The sequence below is a fragment of the Macaca mulatta genome, chromosome 7 (assembly GCF_049350105.2).
Source record: "Macaca mulatta isolate MMU2019108-1 chromosome 7, T2T-MMU8v2.0, whole genome shotgun sequence".
NCBI classification, from domain to species: Eukaryota; Metazoa; Chordata; class Mammalia; order Primates; family Cercopithecidae; genus Macaca; species Macaca mulatta.
Genome location: NC_133412.1, coordinates 162079847 through 162101375, shown reverse-complemented (window position 1 = coordinate 162101375; position 21529 = coordinate 162079847). Strand labels below are relative to the sequence as shown.

Below are 21529 nucleotides of genomic sequence, written 5' to 3'. Positions count from 1 at the left end.
ATTTTGCTTCTTTTTCATATGTTAATTTTTATTCCCATATTTAGGAACTAGTAGCACTTTCTTTTATATCTCATCTTCTTTTGAATCTCCTTTACCACATTTTTTAATTTAAGAAACTCTAACAGATAAAGCAAAATCATGTCATCACCACCACTTGTGTTTTTCTTTCAAAATAGCCTCGGTGAGGGTCAAGAGGTAACTTTACCCCACTATTGAAAATTCTGGCCAGGCATGGTGGCTCCCACCTGTAATCACAGCACTTTAAGAGGCCAAGGCAGGCAGATCACTTGAGGCCGGCAGCTCAAGACCAGCCTGGCCAGCATGGTGAAACCCTACCTCTACTAAAAATACAAAAATTAGCTGGGCATGGTGACGTGCACCTGTAATTCCAGCTACTTGGGAGGCTGAGGCAGGAGAATCACTGGAATCCAGGAGGCAGAGGTTATAGTGAGCTGAGATCATGCCACTGTACTCCAGCCTGGGCAACAGAGCAAGACTCCATCTCAAAAAAAAAAAAAAAAATGCAAGAAAATTCTAGGTGGCCCCATCATTTCTGCTGTAGGGCTGCAGATGGCACTGCAGCAGTGAATAGGTCTGGAGTCAGAAAGACCTGGATCCGAATGCTAACTCCTAACCACCAAGTGACCCTGAAAAACTTACCCCTCTTTAAATTTAATTTTCCTTAAGAGTACAAAGGAAATGATAAAACTCACCTTTGCAGGGTTATTGTGAGGGTTAAATTAAACTGCATATATAATGAACATGATAAAATGTTTTACACTGAGTAGGTGATCAATAAAGGAGAAGTATTATTTTTATTATTATGCCTCAGCCGAGTAACTAGGAACCTACGTAAACACAGTCCCTGTTCTCTACTACATGCTCAAGTGGGATACAAATGTACTGTAGAAAATAAGGCCTCACTAGGGCCTGTTATCTATGCGAGTAGTGAGCCTATGGTATTTTCTCCTGTCTTAATGGGCAATCTTTCAAATGGGTCTTCTTATTTTTCATGACAATTAATTTCTTATGAGACAGTTACCCTCCATATGTTCTCATTTTTTCCCTTGCTCTAAAGAAAAACAAGTTAAATCTAAACATAGTAACTTGCCAAATATTCCTGAAGAAGCTGTTTACTCTCCTCATGCAATGGCCAGAATTTAAACATTTATTCTGAGAAGGCAGATTTCACTCAAATTAAGATTTACTTACTTTTGCCAAGTACAGAAATGTATCTACCATTTCCTGCTGCTTCAGGGCTGATTTAAACTGTTTTTCTGCTTCACGATACATTCCCAACCTACAAATAGCAATTTTAAGAATTAGACATTCAACTTAAAAATAAACACTAGATCATACCCTGAGGATGAATAGAGACAAATTATAAGAGGAAGCACATACCAAGGAAGGTAATGTTGCACATACACATAAATTAACATGTTTATTTCTACAGTTTAGCAATAAGTTGCCTATCTCCCATATTCACCGGCTTCTAACCCCCAAATGGTATGTAAGGAGTCTGTCTGAAGCCTAGTCACAGCAGGACTAAGATAATAGCTGCTAGCAAGCCAGGTCACATCAGTTCACCACCCAAAGAGCTTATGATCAGCTGGACATATGGCAAGTGACCTGAATAAATGCTTAGAGTCTCCATATTACTGGAAGAGCTGAAGGATGACATTTATTTGAAAACATCTTCTGCTCTGAGACAAAAGCACATTTTTAAAAGCTATCTTTAAAAGTTATTTTGACCGAGTAATAATTAACACTTGGGTAATATAGTTATACCATTTTATTATTCTAGAAATCTTGTTTTCCCTTATTAGGTATCTGATACTGATTGTCCTAGTCTATCAATCTGAGATTTGCTCCCTGACTAAATATGATTGTCCTGATGTAAGTAGTGCCTACCTCTTATACCCAGGAAAGAATTTGTTGCCACTGATTCAATTATTAAAACACAACTTTCAACAGGTCTATTCATTCATGTCCTGAATAGACCTGTTAGGCTTACTCATAATCACTCATTTTTAGCTATCTGAGAGCTACTCAGCTACGATAATGTTTCATTTTGTGAAATAAAATCAAAATGACAGACAGTATGCTCCATCGTGCTATTTTCATTTAAAGGCTTGAAAGAAGAGCTTTGATCATTTTTCATAACTTAAACCTTAAGCATTGATGTGGCTGATGCCCAAATAGCTACTGGAGGCCTTGGGATGAAAGTGGTTAAAGGCTAAAGGTCAAAGAACTCTAAAGTTCTGAAAAACAACATATTTATCATATTTATGTACATAACATCAACTGAACATGAAAATCTTTTTATTTCTTTTGAGATAGTCTCTGTTGCCCAGGCTGGAGGGCAATGGTGGGATCACAGCACACCGCAGCCTTGCCCTCTGGGGCTCAAGCAATCCTCTGCCTCAGCCTCCCAAGTAGCTGGGATTACTGACATGTACCACTAGGCCTGGCTAACTTCTGTATTTTGTTTTCATAAAGACAGGGTCTCACCTTGTTGCCAAGGCTGCCTGCAAACTCCTGGGCTCAAGCTATCCTCCAACCTTGGCCTCCCAAAGTGCTGGTATTACAGGCATGAGCCACCGTGCCTGGCCGTGCATGCAAGTCTTAAACACGTGACTGAAATACAGTCACTAAATTCCATTAATTTAAAGTATCCATGAGAGTCTGTGTATTTTTATCTAACTTGTTTCTTTCCAAAAATCATTTAAAAGGGATTACAATAAAAAGATACATATAAAACAAGAATATGAAAACAGAAATAGATTATTTTAAAAACAATGGAGACAGAAAGATAAATTTAAAAAATAAAAATATAATCAGAGATATTGAGCTACATGAAAGTCAAAGAACCATGTTTTTTATTACTACAGCCTTAAGAGATAACTTCATCTAATACTATCAAAAAGCAATCTACCACATGAATTCTTGTGCAAAGAAAATGGAGCATGCCATGTTCAAAGAAAGTCAAGGCAAAAAACATCAGTCAAGTTCATAAACACCAGCCAATATCAAAGAGTCCGAGTCCAGCTGCCAACTTTTTCTCTCCAACTTAAATTTAACAGAATTGTAAAGTATCAACTGTATGCTTATTTCATGATGGTAAGGAGATGAAAAATGAAGAAGGTAACAACCATGTCCTTAAAGCAATGATAATCAAAGAATGAAACAAAGCATGTTCACAAATAAATTTAATCATATTATGGTCAATCAGGAAAAAAAGTGCTTTGAGAGCACAGAGGAGGTTCAGGAAGATAGTAAATAGGCAAGATTTCAACAGCTAGATGTGCAGGGAAGAGGGACATTTCCAAAATAAAATTAAACCATGAACATAAGTACATAGGCAGTAAAGTACACAGCAGGTTAGGGAATGCTGAATTTGGTTTCATTCAAAAGGATATAATAATGGGAGTACGGCTGGATGCAGTGGCTCATGCCTATAATCCCAGCACCTTAGGATGCCAAAGCGGGAGGATGGTGTGAGCCCCGGGGTTCAAGACCACCTTGGGCAACATAGCAAGAACCTGTCTCTATAAAAAAAAGAAAGTTTTAAAAAATTAGCTGGGCATGGTGGCATGTGCCTGTAATCCCAGCTACTTGGGAGACTGAGGCAGAAGGATGGCTTAAGCCTAGGAGATTGAGGGTGCAGTTAGCCATAATCACACAACTACACTCCGGCCTGGGTGAAAGAACAAGACCCCATCTCTAAAAAATAAAATAAAATAAAATATTATACAAAATTACCTTCAGCCTATGTGTATAAGGTTTACATGAAACATACATGAATTTCATCTTTAAACCTGGTCCCATCCCCAAGATATCTCATTATATATATATTCAAATATTCCAAAATCTGAAAAAACACAAAATCTGAAACACTTCTGTTCCCAAGCATTTCAGATAAGAAATACTTAACCTGTAATTATTTACTGGCCTCTCTTCCATTCTATTGTAAACCATTTGAAAGAAGGGATAATCTAATCTTTGTACTCCCAGTTCCTGGCAGAGTAGCTGCCCATTAAATATGTTACTGAGTGAATGAATGTGTAAATGAAAGAATACTGAATATGTCTTAAAGATGGGCAGGTATTAAAGAACAGAAAAGAAGGATAATTTAATATGACAAGGTATACTCATTTAAATGCCATCATTTATGGATGGCAAAAGCAATCAGAGTTTTGCTTTCCTTTAATTATCAAGCATTTCTGAAGGTTTTGCTTGGCAGCTCAAGATTTCAAGATTGTCTCCAGGAATTACATTCATAAGAGTTTAATGATATAATGGTCTAAAATTACCTCTTAGCAGGAAACACTTTTTCCATCTAGCAGCAGGAAAAAACACTTTAGAGTTCTATGTGAAATATCTAAATGGAAAGTAGTCTTAATTTCAATGGCAGAACAATAAACATGCTTTTTATCCCATTTATAGTCTTCTTTTTTCTCACAGTACTTGAATGAAAACTGAAGCTTATAAATATTGAAGTGTGTTCATAGTAACTGAAGTCTACCCTATTTTAATAATAAAAGATATTTATATTTATAAAATAGAATTGTTCATTTGTTTCTATTTTTCCAAATGTTCTATACGCATTTCAATATCAGCAACAAGTTTCAGATCTTATTTACTAGTTGCTCTATAAATATTCATAAAATTCATTATGATTCTTCTGATCTTTCAGTTAATTTGCTTTAAAATACATTTAAACATTAAGAGAATATAAGAATATTAAGGTCCTAGAGAAACAATATGGAATTGTGGAAACAGCAAGATAATTGGCATCAGAAAGTGAGCTCAAGTTCTTGTTCTGCCACTTACTGTTTACGTGAATTTGGACAAATCACTCTATCTTCGTGAGGCTCAATTTTTCTCATCTGAAGAAAGGACTAACAATAGCCACTACCTCCAAGGTGCTGTGAGACTTAAGTGAAATGGTACAATGTAGGAACAAAGTATCTCTTAACTGTGAAGTGTTTTACAGATGTGAGGCATGGGTGTAAATAAAAGATTTGATTACCAAGAGAACAGAAGTAGAAATCAGCAGACTTGGTTCTAGTCCCTGGTCTGTTACTCACTAGCTCCTGATGCAAATTACAACCACTCTCTTGGCCTCAGCTTCCTCATGTGAAAAGGGGAGTTGGGCCTGATGGTCTGAAAGCTTCCCTCTCTCAGCTCAAAAGTTTTATTATTCTAAAGGTATCAATTCTTATTGCTACCCTGTGATTGTTAAGTAAACGCTTTATCAAGTAAGCCAAAGACCCAGTTCTCGTTTCTTCATGGGAAAAACTACCCTCCAAAAACTTATCAGATTTGAGACCCTAAAATACATGGCCACTTCTAGGCCCTTCAAAAATAATGAAATTTACCTGTAGTAACATTTTCCAATCTGTACCTTCCACCACCAGTCCTTGTACTGAGAATGCTCTGTGGAGAGGGCAGCCAGATCCAAAGCCTTTGAAAACAATTCATTTTAGATTAGTATTTTCTTTTCTAACAATAAGCAGTCAGGAAAATAAATAATGAAATAGACCATATAATTAGCACCAGTCAAAACGTGCATTAGAAATCAGACAGAAACTCAAGTTGCTCATGTTTCCAGATGGCCCCACCAATTTTCCCTAATCAGTTCCAGACCAGAGGGCTAATAGCAGATGAGATAAAAACACTCATCAAAGGGAAGCAGATGTACAATATATTTGAATATAATTTTAATATACAAGACACAAAACTGATATTTAAAAAATGCCTAAGTTTTTACCCACTCCCCCTGACTTATCTACTGTATAATGATTCAAAATGCCTCCAAACTCCGTGGCAGTCAAGTCTTTGGTGTGTAAGCCAGATCCAGGGGCAGTGTCCACTTTCAAGAGAGATGTAGAAAAAGAAAGAAAGATTAAGAAAGCAGGTAGAGAAAAGATTTGGAAAATGGGATCATGAAGAAGAGTGAGAGGAACTTAAGTATTTGGATGACTGCTGTCTTCAACAACTATCATTCCACTTTTCTGACAACACCTTAGGGTCCCAGTAAATTCTAAGCAGCAGACTCCCCTTTGCTGAAAACTGAAGAAGATCTTCTCTTCAATTGCTTTCCTATTGTACATTTGTTTATCCCATATCTTTAATACTCTCAAATTTGTTCCCTCTATTGTTTATTCAAGATTAGACAAGAGGTGACTAAGTAAGAATTAGAATTTTATACAGAGGAAGTAGAAACCATTTTTGACAAAGGGAAAGCAAATCAGTCTTTGCAGAAATTTGAAGCTCAGATAAAGATGTGATTAATAGAAGCTGGGGCTACCAGTTAAGAGAGAATTCTGATTTTTTATAATACTATTTTTCTCTCAAGGCTGATAATTTTTTATTCTTTAGCTAGTGTTAATATAATCATGATATCCAAGAGCTCAGTTAAAGTAACTCTTAGATTTTCGGTTCTATTATCTCAAAACACATCCAGATTACTGTCCACTTCTTAATATCAACTCTTTTCTGAAATGAATGTGAGAAGAGTTCCTTAAATCTCTTACTGTATAATTAATTATTTTTCCTTGTGTTCCCCATCTTCTCTTTCTCCAGGGGAGATCTCTAAATATGCAAACTACTTATAAAGAAATGGTGACACCATGCTGAGCCTCTAATGGACTTGAAAAATCAGCATCTCTACTTGAAAGCTATGAAAATTAAAAACAAGCCACACACTACTTTCATATGCTTATTATTCTCCCCCACCACCCTGCCCCCAGCCAGAAATAAAAATGAAACCAAAAAAAATGAGGAGAAAAGTATAACTTCAATTAGCATTATTTTCAGATATACTAGAAAAACATATTTTCAGCCAGCTCAATTCAGGCATACATGGTAAATATCTAAACATTTTAACTTGATCTTTATAAAGACCTTTTCCAGTAAATAGATCATAGTCATTCTCATGCTTAGTATAAACAGACCTTCTATTTTTTAGAAAAAGATGTCATGCAAAAATTTTTTATGTATTCTAAATTCCCAAGGTTAGATTTAGTGCTTCTTACAGGCTGCTGGTTTTGCCTGCATAGTTGGTTCTAAAACAAGTCATCCTATGGAGAACCCATATGTTTGTACTAATCCAGTTAAGGATATTAATATAAATTATTGATACAGAATAAAAATGGCAAAAAGAAATTATAATGATGAAGACTCAGGCTGCTAAGGACAGAACTCTGACCTTTTTTTCTCTTGCACCAAATCCTTTCCAAGGAGGCTTGGGGAGTCACACCCTACAAACCATAAAATCTCATTAAATAATTTTTTTAAACTAACCTGGTATAATGCGGCCTACTTTCCAATCTGACTGTAGTACAGCATCACATGAGAGATGGCAGACACCCCCGATCTTAAACATCCCTATATACTGACTTCAAGTGACAAAGATTACCTAATTGCCACCTAAAGAATCCCTAAAACCCACCAATGACATGTAAGCCATGGCTTCGAGATGTACAGAATTTTCAGGCCCAATCAATGTATACCTTCCATGTATTGATTTATGATTTTACCTGCAATTCCCATACTTTCCTGAAATGTATAAAGCCAAACTGTAACCCAATTGCCTTGGGCACATTTTCTCAGGACCTTTTGAGACTATGTATCCCCAGACCGAGGTCACTCATACTGACTCAGAATAAACCTCTAAATACTTTGGCAGAATTTGGTTTTTCTGTCCTCACTGCACTAAAGAAAAACATTTGTGACAATTTCTTTCCTTTCTTTTTTTGATACAGTCTTGCTATGTTGCTCAAGCTGGATGGAGTGCAGTGGCACAATCTCAACACCTCCAGCTCCCAGGCTCAAGCAATTTTCATGCCTCAGCCTCTTGAATAGCTGGGATTACAGGTATGTGCCACCACGCCCAGCTAATTTTTTATGTTTTTAGTAGAGACACGGTTTCACCCCATGTCGGCCAGGCTAGTCTCGAACTCTTGGCCTCAAGTTGATCCACCTGCCTCAGCCTCCCAAAGTGCTGGGCTTACAGGTGTGAGCCACCATTCCTGGCCCACTTGGGACTATTTTAAGTGGCTGACAAGCTCCCTGAGGACAGATACTCCTCTTTTACATCTCTGCTGTTGTTCTGGAATATTGCTGTGCACAGAAGAGGTATTCAAGAACTATCTGTTGACTGAATTAATTATAATCTTTGTTTCTGACTTCTGTTGACAATACCTTAAGAACCAAACAAAACTGTCATAGTAATAAGATTCATAATTAAAAGCTATTAACCTTAAAATTTTTAAGTGGTGACAGAAGATCTATATTTCTATAACCATTCCCAAATTTTTTAAATAAATAACTATAAGACTTATATTTAATGATCTTTAGATGATTTAGTAAAACCAACATCTAGATATTAATAAAAGCTCAGAATGTCATTTTTTAAAGCAATAAGTTTATAAACGTCCAAAAGTAGAAGGAATTTTGGCAGATCTAAGTTTTTAAAAAGTCACCCTTTCACTATGTTATAGTTGTAACAACTTCAAGATGATGAAATTAAAGAGCACGTGGAAACAAAGATTGCAGAATAACCGACTCACATGCCATTTTAGTTTTGTCAATACCAACAATATTGTCCAAAAAGGGAAAGGTGGGGAAAGGGAGTTATTAAATACTCAAAGGCAAAAACAGTTTTCCATAGATAACTTTACTTTTCCTTAAAATGTAAATACCACTTCGTGGCGTTCTCTACCTCTACAGTATTCTTCCTATTTGTCTGTAGATAAACACGGAATCACCAGCCCACGTGCCACTTGAGTTTTGTTGATACTGCCCACCCCCACAACATAAGAAAAGCACTAAAAGCTCAAAGACAGAAAAATTGTTTTCCATGGAGAATCAGTTTTATACTTTCTTAATATTTAAACACCATTTCAAGGTATTTCTTATATTGGTCTATAGTAGTCTCTGTATTTGTGTGAAATACTTTCTTTAAAGAGAAATTTGGAGGCCACCCAAGGAATCTAAATATAAAAACACCTCTGATTTCTTAACATGTTAAAAAAACAGAATTCCTTTTTTCTTTTTCCAGCTAAAGTTACAAAATATATGTAAGATATAAAAATACATGCTTTATACTCATTATCTAAATCCTTCTTCCATTCAGAAGATAACATTTCTGGTAAAAGCAAGAATGACATTTTAATGGAACAACCTGATCCACAACAGCACTATAATGTGGCAAGACCATACCAGAGTGAGAAATGGAACAAGACATCTGTCCAACTCAGCACCGCTAGCACCCATCAAAGTACTGATATACACAACCCAATCATTATTGTTTAAAGAATAATCAATGCATATATCAATATATGAATTAGTAAATAAAATGGAAAACAAAGGAACAATTGTGTTTTTCACCAAATACTAACAAAACAAATTGCTCCATTTTATGTTCTACAAAAATGTATGTATATGGGGGGTAAGCAGATGAAAATCACAAGCAGAGTACAAATCGGCAGCATTTTAACATATTATTGCCCCTAATTTATAATTCATTTTATAAATGTAAAGTTACTATAACATTACTGTTGAAAAATTTTAAAACAAAGGTAAAATTAGACTTAATCTCCATTAGTACCATGAGGTACAACATAGGTGTTCAACAAATATTTGTGGAATGAATGCATCTTAACCTCAAAATACTACCATTTTAATGTTTAAGTAATACCTTCTAGTATCTGTCATAAATACAAAATATTTTTAGAGTTATACTTCTGTTTAACATACTAAATGGCATACTTTTGGCTTAACATTATAAAATAAACACTTTTCATGTTTCTGCCTAGTGTTTATAATTATGGTTTTTAATGGCTACATAAGATTCCATTATGCTATTTATTATAATTTACCAAACTCATTCCCTATTATTAAACATTTAGGTTGTTTTCCCAGCAGTTTTGCCACTATACCTAAAGCTGCAATGAACACCATTGCAAATACAGCACTTTACTTTTTCCTGCAATCTCCTGAGAAGTGAAATTATAGAAACAAATTGAGGAAATATCTTTATGGCTATCTAATGTACTCTCCCCCAGGATTTTTTTTCTAATTTCATAAATATAAAACTCAAAGGCCAAAGCCTCTTTATTTTACATTTTTGTTGTTATTAGGAAAGTACACCTCTAATGTGCTTATTTACCAGCATTTTTTCTAATGTAAGTTGTCTGGTTTTGGGTCATTTCTATTTTCATAAAAATTTTTCAAAAATTAAGATCAAGCTTTTTTTTTTTTTTTTTTTTGAGATGGAGTTTCGCTCTCGTCGCCCAGGCTGAAGTGCAATGGCGTGATCTGGGCTCATTGCAAACTCCGCCTCCCGGGTTCAAGCGATTCTCCTGCCTCAGCCTCCTGAGTAGCTGGGATTACAGGCGCCCACCACCGCACCCGGCTAATTTTTGTATTTTTAGTAGAGACAGAGTTTCACCACGCTGGCCAGGCTTGTCTCAAACTCCTGACCTCAGGTGATCCACCCACCTCAGCCTCCCATAGTGTTGGGATTACAGGTGGGAACCACTGCACCCAGCCAAGATCAGCTTTTTTTATACATGATAAATACCAATATTTCAAAATCATGCTTCATGTATGTAATTCCCCCTTCTATTGCCCTTTTACTTCTGATTTTGTTTCTGTCCACTAGATAGGGATTACACATACGCATCAGTGAGTCTTTTTCCTTTGTGATTGTTTCACAAATCCAACCACATTTATGAAATACCCTATTGTTTGCTAGTTTAAATTTTTTAAATTCTTCATTGAATAAATATCTAAAACAAAGTCCCCAAATTTTCTCGAATGCCATTTAACGAATTATAAAGATGGATTTCAAAAAGAGTCAACAATTTTGTTCAACAATTTTGCTTGATTTTGGTGTTTTAAGAGAGTCACTGTTACCAAGAATAAAAATATATAATTTATAAATGGGGACTCCAGTTCTCAATAGTTTTTACTATCACCTCCGTGTTAATGAGATATATTTGAGTCATGTTTGTTGTCTCTTTTCTCTTCATTTGCTGATTTCTTTCATTGAGACAGGTAACACACCTCCTCTTATTTTGTTTGCTATAGGGAGCTCTGGTTTTTGAGTTCTGCTAGTATTCCCCAGGTCTATTTTACTACACAGGAACACCTGGCATTACACCCTTCTATTAATCATTGGTTTTTAAACTACTATATTCTACAGCAGCATTTTCCAATCCTGCCTGAAAATTGGCATTGCCTGCAGAGCTTTTATTAACAACAGATTTGCCAGATGTACCCTTGAGGATTCTGACTCAGGAAGTCTAGCACAGATCCAGAAGTCCTTATTTAATAATTCCCCAGGTAATTTAGAAACAGAGCCTAATATAGGAATTACCCAAGAGCCCTAATATTTGAGAGGTAGAAGATCATGGGGTGGGAGAAGCAAGGAGGAGGGCTGATGGATATGTTCTAAGTTTGCTAGCCCTGCTATAATTCAAGTAGCTCGACTTTTCTCTGTTTTATATATTAGGGTCTAGATAAGATTTCACTTGAAGAAAAGGATTTTGCTGCTTAAAATAAAAAGTTTAAATGTTACTACTCTATCTGTTTAAAATCAAATTTTGTTAAGTCCATATGCATGAAGAACTAGGATACTAACATAATATGTAAAAATTAAAGTCTGCTAATCCTTAGAATCTTTAGAACATAAGTGTAGTAGTGCAGGGAATAAATCTTACATTTTTTTCAATGTGATTTTTATTCCTCAATAAGAATGGGTAAATTCCAAGATGTAGAACTACATCCTCAAGATGAATCTATTAATGAAAAACACTGTTGCCATGACCTACAAATGGCTTATGATCTGTCTAGCTTCTGAACTCATCACCAACAACTCTTCCTCCTCACAGGCCTCACTCAGCCACACTGGCCTTCTTGCTGTTCCTCAGGCAACCCAAGCATGCTTCTATTCAGGGCCTTTTACATTAAAGCTCTTTGAAAATGCCCTTCCTACACATAATGATATGGTTCCTGTCCCCCTTCATTCAGGTGTCTGTTGAAATGTTTTCTTTTCTTTCTTTTTATTTTTGACACAGTCTCACTCTGTCACCCAAGCTGCAGTGCAGTGGCATGATCATGGCTCACTGCAGCCTCGACCTCCCTGGGTTCAGGTGATCCTCCCAGAGTAGCCAGGACTACAGCTCTACCCCTCTAGAGCAGCTGGGACTACAAGCACGTGCCACCACGCCTGGCTAACTTTTGTATTTTTTGTAGAGACAGGGTTTTACCACGTTGCCTAGGCTGGTCTCGAACTCCTGGGCTCACGTGATACACCTGCCTCGGCCTCCCAAAGTGCTGGAATTCAGCCACTGAGCCACATGTTTTCTGTTCAGAGTGACTTCAATACCCACTCCCCACTCCATCCAAAATAGCATCCTCCCCGATGTCATTATTTATTCCCTTACCTGTTTTTCTGCTTCTTTGTTGTTACAGTACTCATTAGCCCATGAGACTTCATACATTTTAAAGTTTATTTGTTTCTATTCCTTGCCCAACCAGAATATTATCTCTAAAAGAGCAGAGACTTTGTCTGCTTGTTTCACTGTGTGATCTCAGGGCTGGAACTGTGGTTCAAACATATATTGGATGAAAGAATAGATTCCCCTGATATGCATTAATCTTCCAAATATAAGAGTATCACTTTACGATACTTTAGTCATTCAAGATTTACTAGTTTATGAAATGGAACAGCATTCTAATGCTTTTTAATTACAGTTTGACCACATAATTTTATATATCATCATGCTGAAAGCCTCTCACCAGCTTTTTATGAAGTTAAGATGGCTGACTTTCGTTTCCAGAAATGTGCATGGTTTCTCAGTTGTCCCAACCTTCATATTTTTTTTTCCCTATATAACCACATCTATGAACACCGCATTCTGTATATGTGGCCCAGGCTGTCCCCTAGATTTCAATGTCACATCTCCCAACACATGCAATGGTATCTCCACTTAGATAGTCTTTTGTCATTTCAAACTCAAAATGCCTTCAAGTCACTTAGTCAGCTTCTTCACAAACTGACTTCCTTCCCTAATTATCCCATGTCTGCTAATAAAACTGTCACTCTTCTCACAGCATCTTTAGGAGGCAGATTTGACCTGTCTGTCTTTCCTTTGTTCCCCATATCAAATCTATCATCAAGTTCTGTCACTTCCTTCTTTAAAATGTCTCTGTGGAACTCCTATTTTCTAGGATAAGGCCTATTTATTGATCATTCCATATCTTATTCTTATTTTTGCCCTTTCTTTACATTTCTTTTTCCTCCTTTCCATACATCCTACTTATTTTATGGATCTTTACTAATATCATCCCTTCTGAATTTTTCCTTTTCCTACTTGGTAACAACTTCACAGTTTGACAGTTACCTCTTTAATTATTTCATTTATGTCCATTTTATTTCTTCAGCTAGATTACATGGCTTGTAGAGGCAGGGAAAAGTATCATATTTTTTGTTAGGTCTCCTAGTGTATAGCTAGTGGTTGACACATAAAAAACACAATTAAGGGATGGTTATGGTGGCTCATACCTGAAATCCCAGCACTTTGGGAGGCTGAGGCAGGAGGATCACTTAAGGCCAGGAATTCAAGACCAGCCTGGGCAACATAGGGAGAGCATGTCTCTATAGATTTTTTTTTTTTTTTTTTTTTTTTTTTTTAGCTAGGCATGGTGTCACATGCCTGTGGTCAAAGTTACTTGGGAGGCTGAGACGGGAGGATCGCCTGAGCCTGGGAAGTCAAGGCTGCAGTGACCCATGATAATGCCACTGCATTCCAGCCTGGGTGACAGAGTGAGACTCTGTCTCAAAATAAAAGGAAGAAGAAAAAAAGAAAACACAATTAAGGAAAACATTTTTATTTTCCTAAATGCTTAATATATGGATATAAAGCCTTTTTCCTGGAACTAATAGGAAAATGAGAAAACATGCAATCAGACACTGTAGAATGAACTACATTTGACCAACGTTGTTCCGCTTGTGTTCATTTGCATATAAGCATGCAAAAATCAAAACAATTTCAGAAGTCATACGCATATAACTTTAAAATTCTCTGTTAAGAGGCCATGAAGATGATTCCCTCTACTTTTGTATGTTTGAAATCTTTGATCACAAAATGTTAAAGACAGGGGAAAAGGACACACCACAAAAATAACAGAAATGCGTGCATTAGTAAACCTAGAATATACTATATGGATTAAGGAAATAAATTGATCAACAATACCATTAGCATAAAAACTATAACTTTAACACAAGCACGTCATGCAGTATTCTCAATTATCTGTATCTTCCCATTTATTGGAGATCTACATACTCTATGAACTAGGTATAGTTCTTATCGCTTGTGTATTTATACACATTTTCCCACTGAAACGGAGGGTGGATTTTAAAGTATTAATAATTCTTCAATCTTTAATAATTTCATCTGTTTATAAGGTCAGAAAAAGAATATTTCAGAATCTAGACTTACAAAGTCAGAAAAATTTCAAAAGAAAATAGCATGAATTCAAAACTTACAGTCTTAACATCATTTTCATGATGAAAGATATACTCAAACAAAGCCTGTGAAGAAAAAAGTGTCAAAAATACATTAGATGTTTTTTAAATTTTATGTTAACAAAAGCACTCTAAAGCCTTGGATTTATAGATAAAAGGGCTTATCCATCTTTTGTTACAATCACTCATTTTAAAATATTACTATTTACAACTGATTCTGGTTTTAACAGACTACAAACTAGAATGCTCAAAGAATTAAACATTTTTTTCATATTATATATTTTATTAGAAAGACAAATGAAAAGTTTATTTCTTAAAGACCAACTTCAGGATTGTTGTAAAACAGATGGAGACAATTCTTTACACTCTCTACATATATTATACAGTGATTATGATATTAATAAGGACAATTTAGACACAAAAAAACTGGAAGTTTCTACTGAAACAAAGTAGAGTACAAGGGTAAAGCGAGGTGTTTTTTGCTTAATTTTTAAAGCTATTTCTCCTTAGATGGTATTTATAGTAACTCTATGATTCAGAATATTCAGGTTTCTTTAGCAGGATGCTACTCGGCCAAGCTGGACATTGGGAACACCTGGTGGTGGGGCGCAGATCAGACCACTTAAATTAAATCAAAGTGGAGGGGATGGCAAAGGCCTGATCTTATATGTTTGAAAGCCCTCAGATAACTTGCATGGACAGCCAGGGCTAAGAACACGTATTTCCAATATTTCACTCAACTCCTCTAAACAAATAAGCATTTACTCTTATTGGCATTACCTTTTTCCATAATACCATCATACCACTTTCCATAATACCACTTGCAAAGAGGCTAACATCCCTAGAAGATATCAAGGTTACTAACAAAGAAGACTTGGAGGCAACCAATTTTTTTAAAAAATGAAGACAAGGCCTTTCTTTAAAAAAAAAAAAAAAAAAAAAACCCTATAACAATCCCTCCATTTTTTCTGTTATAAAGAAAGAAAAGTTAAGAATGCAGTTGGTGCTACCACTGCCATGAAAAGGATGTTATAGCATCAAAGACAGTGTCATAGGGTCACCCTAGACACCCCAAGCAATATGCCTATATTAAAAATGAGTCCTGGTGGGTCAAGGCAAGCTCAGGGCCAAAGACAGGAAAACCTGGCATTATTTCTACGACATACTAAAAAAGCACAAAATCTAGTTCAGGCTAAATCTAGTAACAGACCAGGTCTGTCCTGGATGCATCTTAATTTAATTGAGAAAAATGCTTCCATTGACAGACTCTCTGGTCAAAATATAGCAATGGTATCAACCAGGCAGACAGTCCCTTCAAGTAAGTGGCCTTAAATGGTCGGGAACCAGATATTCCATGTGAGTTGCTTTCAATACTCCACTCTCATAAAAGAAAGGGAAGTAAGGATAGCTTTACAATTTTACTAAATGAAGTCAACTGGATTGCTGCCAAACAAGAATTTAAGAAAAAAAATCAGCAGCATTATTATTGGCTAATTCCCTGTCTACCAAATGGCATCTTTTTTTCAGACTTAAACTTAAGTCTGTTCAGCTAGTGTCCATTTTAATTTTCTCTAGTGTTTGGTATTTAGTAAACACGTATGTTAAACACCATTAGAACTGAGATTAGGAATGACCTCAGCACTTATGCTCAGAGATTTCAGCTAAAAACCTGAGCTAGGTTTAAACCAGTTTCCGGAAGATAAGTGCTCCTGTCTCTGAATTATTGCAAGCTCACCCTCAAGGTTTATATACTGAAAAGGTCATGGACACCTTCCTTTATTTTTCTCTTTCTCTTTTTCTTCCTCTCCTTCTCTTTCCCTTTCTCTCTCTCCCTCCGCCTCTCATTTTCTCTTTAATTTGAAGGAGCACTTAATCTTTGAGTAGTAATAATTACTAATGTAGTTGGCATGCCGCTATGTGGTTTGAGTAATCCCTATTGAGATGCCTGATAAATTACTAATTAAGAGTACATAATTTTTATCATTTTTGACAGTCCTAAAAAGCTACAAGGATAGAAAATTATTTCTCTGAGAATAGTCCAAGCTAAAAAAGAAAAAAATACGTACATATACAGATGACTTCTTAAGCTTCATTCTATAAAGATGATGCTGCATAACTGCTTTCTTTGTTATAAATTACTACTCTTTATCAAGGGAAAAGAATTTCCTATAATAATGGTATATGTACTTTATTTCTGACTGACTTTTCTTAACTCAATTAACTCAAAGACTAAGAGTAATTTTACATATTAAACATTTCCACTTCAATAAAGACGGCCTTTCCTTCACAAGTTTTTATTCATTTTCTAATTTGTCATTATCATCATACATGTAATATTACTTTATAACTCAAAATCATTTTAAGTACATACCTTTGCCAACTTAGGTTTCTGGGAATATTTTGTTAAATTCAGTCTAGATAAATTTATAAATGGTCCATCAGGACTTGTAAGCATGGAAGCCTACAGAAGAAAAACAATAGAAAAGAGATCTGAAACTTTCTCTTGAAACACAAACAAGTTTAATATGCATAAAAATATAAAAGCAACATAAAATAAAAACAACCACCTTCAAAAATCTTCCATATAATTCTCCACTATAACAACAGGGGAAAATGATGTACCAATGTATAAAGCTACTTTGGTAATACCAAAGTCATACAAGGCTATGGGAAAGCTGATAGAATTTACCGTTCCCAGCCTGACAAATCTTCCGGAGGAGCTGGTGATAGGGCGGGCTGTGTAGGCGGTTCTGGGGGTTCTGATGGCCTGTTCCATAGTGCCTGGCCTTCCACTCTGTGTGCTGGGCCTGAGGAAACCTGTAATGGGTCTTCCAGCTTGTGTGATTGGCCTGTGAAGATTATAAATTGTTATAATACAAAGAAGATCATTTGAGGAAAGACTTTCTCTCATACAGTCTGATCAACATTTAGTGGCAGAGGATACGAAGCAGAAGTACATACCTAACGGCCTGACTAGGCCCTCCTGTCTGATTAGTTCCAGGGAGTTTCAAAGACGTTCCAGGGCCTAGGAGACAGGATGGCTAATTCAATTTATATATTATCAATTAATCTGTAAAAACTGTAAGCTAATACAGTTTTCAGAACTGTGCTGGCCTGGTGAAAAAGACATTAATAGCAAGAAATATATTTTAGGGAAATGTGTTTTAGACTAATATTTAATGAGTACCTATCATGTTACTTATGTCATCACATTTAATCTTCACACTAAGTCTGTAAAGCAGGTAGTATTAACCCATTTAACAAAGGTTCACAGAATTAAATAAACAGGTCAGCCTATTAGTAGGGCTGGGATTTAAACTCAAGACTAACAGGCTCCAAAGTTCAAAATAATGGTTCTATCCTCATAGTTCAATTATTTCTCATATAAACTTCTTCCAATAAAACATAATTTATTCACAATATCTAGAATTTAGATATTTTAACTCTAAAAGAACAAAATAATGGTAAAGAAAGACATTTTAACATAAAAATATGTATTTTTTTTCTCAATTTCTATTTGAAGGTTTAAAATAGCTATTACCTTCCAAAAGATATAAATGACTGAGAACTATAATTACCAGCAAGACCACCAAATGTCCTGGTTATCATTCAATATCTTTTTTTTTAAGGCTAGTCAAGTGAAGCAGTGGGAGTGGAGAAGGAACAAAGAAACCTATAATGGGTTGTGATCAAGTAGTTGTAAACACCACTGCACTCGGACCAGGCTTTATCCAATACCATTTGTACCACCACATCTGCAAGCTGGGGACTGTGCCTCTGGGTCAATCCCAACAGACACTCACAGCCCAGCATATCACCTCATTACCTCACATTATGACTTAGAGCAAATCATGCTCAATTATAACAATAAACTGATGTTTTCAAAGGATCTTTTTTTAAAGTCCTCTTAGAACACCTCTGTTGTTTGGATACTTCCCAGATAAACAATATTCTGATATATTAGACAAGTAGTTCAAATAGAATGTATTTTTATAAATTTTTTCCATATGATCAGCAGTTGAACATAGATATAAATTATTTCTAAAATGCATAATATAGCTTGTATTAGAAAATTGTTATACATCAATCTCATACCTTAAGTTTAAGATAACTGAATTGTGGGGAAAAAGCCTTTGTACTATAAGGCAGAACAGAAACTATTTACTCAAAGTAATTTTTTTTCATCATTTTTGTTTCATGTATATAATGTTTATATATATAAAGTGTAGAAATACATAGGTATATACATATATCCCTCTTATACATAGTATTCTTCCTCTTAATGGTATTTCATTAACTTAACTGAAAACCCAATACTTACGTGGAACTTGAGCAATAGCATTTTCATCCAGCATCATTTCTGCAATTCCCTCCTGATCTACATCAATTTCATCTATGTACACCATTTCTGTTAGTGCTCTTGCTTTTAAGATCCAAGCTGCCTAAAAACCATGGATAAATAAAACACACATTAAAATAGCATTAGAAATACTACACGGCTTATAGAATAGCCATCCTTCATTGTTGTTATTTCATTTTGTATTAAACATGTTCACCTCTTGCTACGTTATTCTAATTTAAAGGGCCATGTCAAAAACTAATACAAGAAGGCATTATTATTAATGAAGAAACAACCCATGCATCAATTACACAGTAAATAAAAGTGGAGTAATTACCTGGTAGTCTTCTAACACCCCTTTTTAGAAATAAAAAGATAGATCTTTAGAGAAAATTTTACTAAAATAGTAATTGGAAAACAAATGAATAAAGCTACAACCACATTGTTCTTTCTGCCTTCCTCCTTCAAGGTCAAGTCCTTTATTATAAAGCCTTCCCTGAGGTTCCAGTTCTAAACCTATTACACGCTCTTGTCTTTCTCACAGAGAGTTCTCTTTATGCCTCTATTATTGCCCACTTAACTATATTTGAAAAACACTCTATTTATTTGGGTATATGTTAGCTCTTCCGTCCCCAGAATGCAAGCTTTTATACCTTGTTCACTTTGGAATTTTCCATAATATCTGTGGTTTTGTAGACAGTAGGTATTCAAGAAATGTTAGTTGAACTGAACTAAGATCAATTTACCCAATTTCAATAATGAAACAACACTGGTTGCTTTGTGATCTAGTCAGTAGAAAACCTGCTAGATAATGAAAAAAAGGGAAAAGGTAATTAAGAAATATAACTGGAAAATATTTTATCAGCCTTGCTTTACTTTGAAAAATTCAATGTAAACATGTACACAATTAAATTTCTTATTAAACATATGAAATTATTTTATCTGAAATTTCTACCTTTCCTTTACTACAGAATAGAGGCAGAAAACAATAAAGCTTGGTGTCCTGTGGAGGATTTGAAAAGAAGGCAACTCTTGAAGCTGCAGCACAGAAGTGACTCTAGAGCCTAAAGGAAGTAGCAGCAAAGGAAATTTGGGGAGGGATTAGGCTCAGTATACTAGGAATATATGGCTGTGAAGCAGGCTCAGTGAAGGCCAAGGGACTGGAAAGGAACAGGTGAGAGCTACAGGAGGTCCAGAAAGTTCCCACGTAAAGAACTCAAGATGCATTCAGTATGTATATTCACTGAGCACCCCCTAATGAAATACCATCAGGCTAGGTTCTCAGAAGGAAACATGAGAAGATTAAAACACGGATCGTAATTTCCCTGAATACATCACCTATTGGATGAAATGACAGGTGACAAGTGTGTGATTTTATAGAAGTTGGAAAGCAGAGATCCTTTTGTGAGCTCAAGTAATTGGAATGCACGCTATGAACATTTTTTTAAAAAGAAAAAAAAAAAGAATAACGTCATGCGTTCATTTTAATGAGGATAAAGATGGCTGCCTCTACAACATATTTAGGTTCCCAAAGTGAAATTACATTTGGTTAGATGATTAGCTTTTGGCTTGCACTTTTCTGCTTGAGGTTTACTGGATTATTTAAAAATTTAGAACAAAGTGTTTCAAATGTTATGTATGAATTTAACACAATTGGATGAGTAGAATATGGACTCAAAAAACTAACTTATTTGTAAAAAAATTTTTTTTAAATTCCTACTGGAACTCCAATTGGAACTGTGAGAGCCACCAAAGTATAGAAAAAAAATCTCAGGTTTTCACTCATCAGAGATCAGGAACAATACCGTATGTATACAACGGCTCCCAGGCGTTGCGGAAGTCCTCAATGGCTTGGACTTATGTTCTAATTTAACTTTAAAGATGGAAATAGGCAATACTGATTTATATTAAATCTCTACAGGTCATACTGCCCTGCAAGTATCTGACAGCTTTGATTTTTCAAAAGAGCATTCTTTGCTCAGCACTCTCTGGTGGGTAAGAAGGACTGCAGCATTTTCTGCTGGAACAGCAAAGCACCACATGAGCTCTGCTTGTTACTGCCATATTACTAGGGAGCACCTACTGCATGCTACATCCTGGGTATACAAAGAGGAGTAAATCAGAGTCCTAGCTCTAACTGAAAAGAATTTCCATGTAATGAGAAAAATATAATAACAAAAATGAAAAACAAAAAGAAGTGTGTGATAGAACAGAGGAAATGTGTCCAGCTACCTGGGAGTGGAAGGAAGGGTAGAAGTGAAGAACTAGGACCAGTGGACAGGCAAAGTGGACAATAGGCAGGCTAGCTAGAGAGCCTATGGCATGTTTAAACTCTAGGAGAATTGAAGAATCAGGGAAGAGGTCAGAGAAAAAGTCAGGAGCCAGGTGATGGATCCTGTATGCCACAGTGAGGTATGTAAATTTTTATCCTGATAATGAGAAGCTAATGAGGCTTCAGAACTATGATTTGGAGTCCTACCTAAATCAAGCTTGTTTATTTATTTATTAATTTACTTTTTGAGATAGAGTTTTGCTCTTGTTGCCCAAGCTGGAGTATAATGGCACGATCTCAGCTCACTGTAACCTCCGCTTCCTGGGTTCAAGTGATTCTCCTGCCTCAGCCTCCCAAATAGCTGGGATTACAGGCA

The 21529-nt window shown here is 35.7% G+C and overlaps 1 protein-coding gene across 1 annotated transcript in view; it reads right to left on the bottom strand.

Annotated features, from left to right (window-relative positions):
* TTC8 (tetratricopeptide repeat domain 8) overlaps window positions 1–21529 on the bottom strand; it is a 53871-nt gene that overhangs the window by 20008 nt on the left and 12334 nt on the right. Inside the window, 7 exon segments of the mRNA NM_001260880.1 lie at window positions 1213–1300; window positions 5382–5467; window positions 14564–14608; window positions 16914–17003; window positions 17232–17391; window positions 17504–17567; window positions 18864–18984. Of these exon segments, the coding sequence (NP_001247809.1) occupies window positions 1213–1300; window positions 5382–5467; window positions 14564–14608; window positions 16914–17003; window positions 17232–17391; window positions 17504–17567; window positions 18864–18984 (654 nt within the window).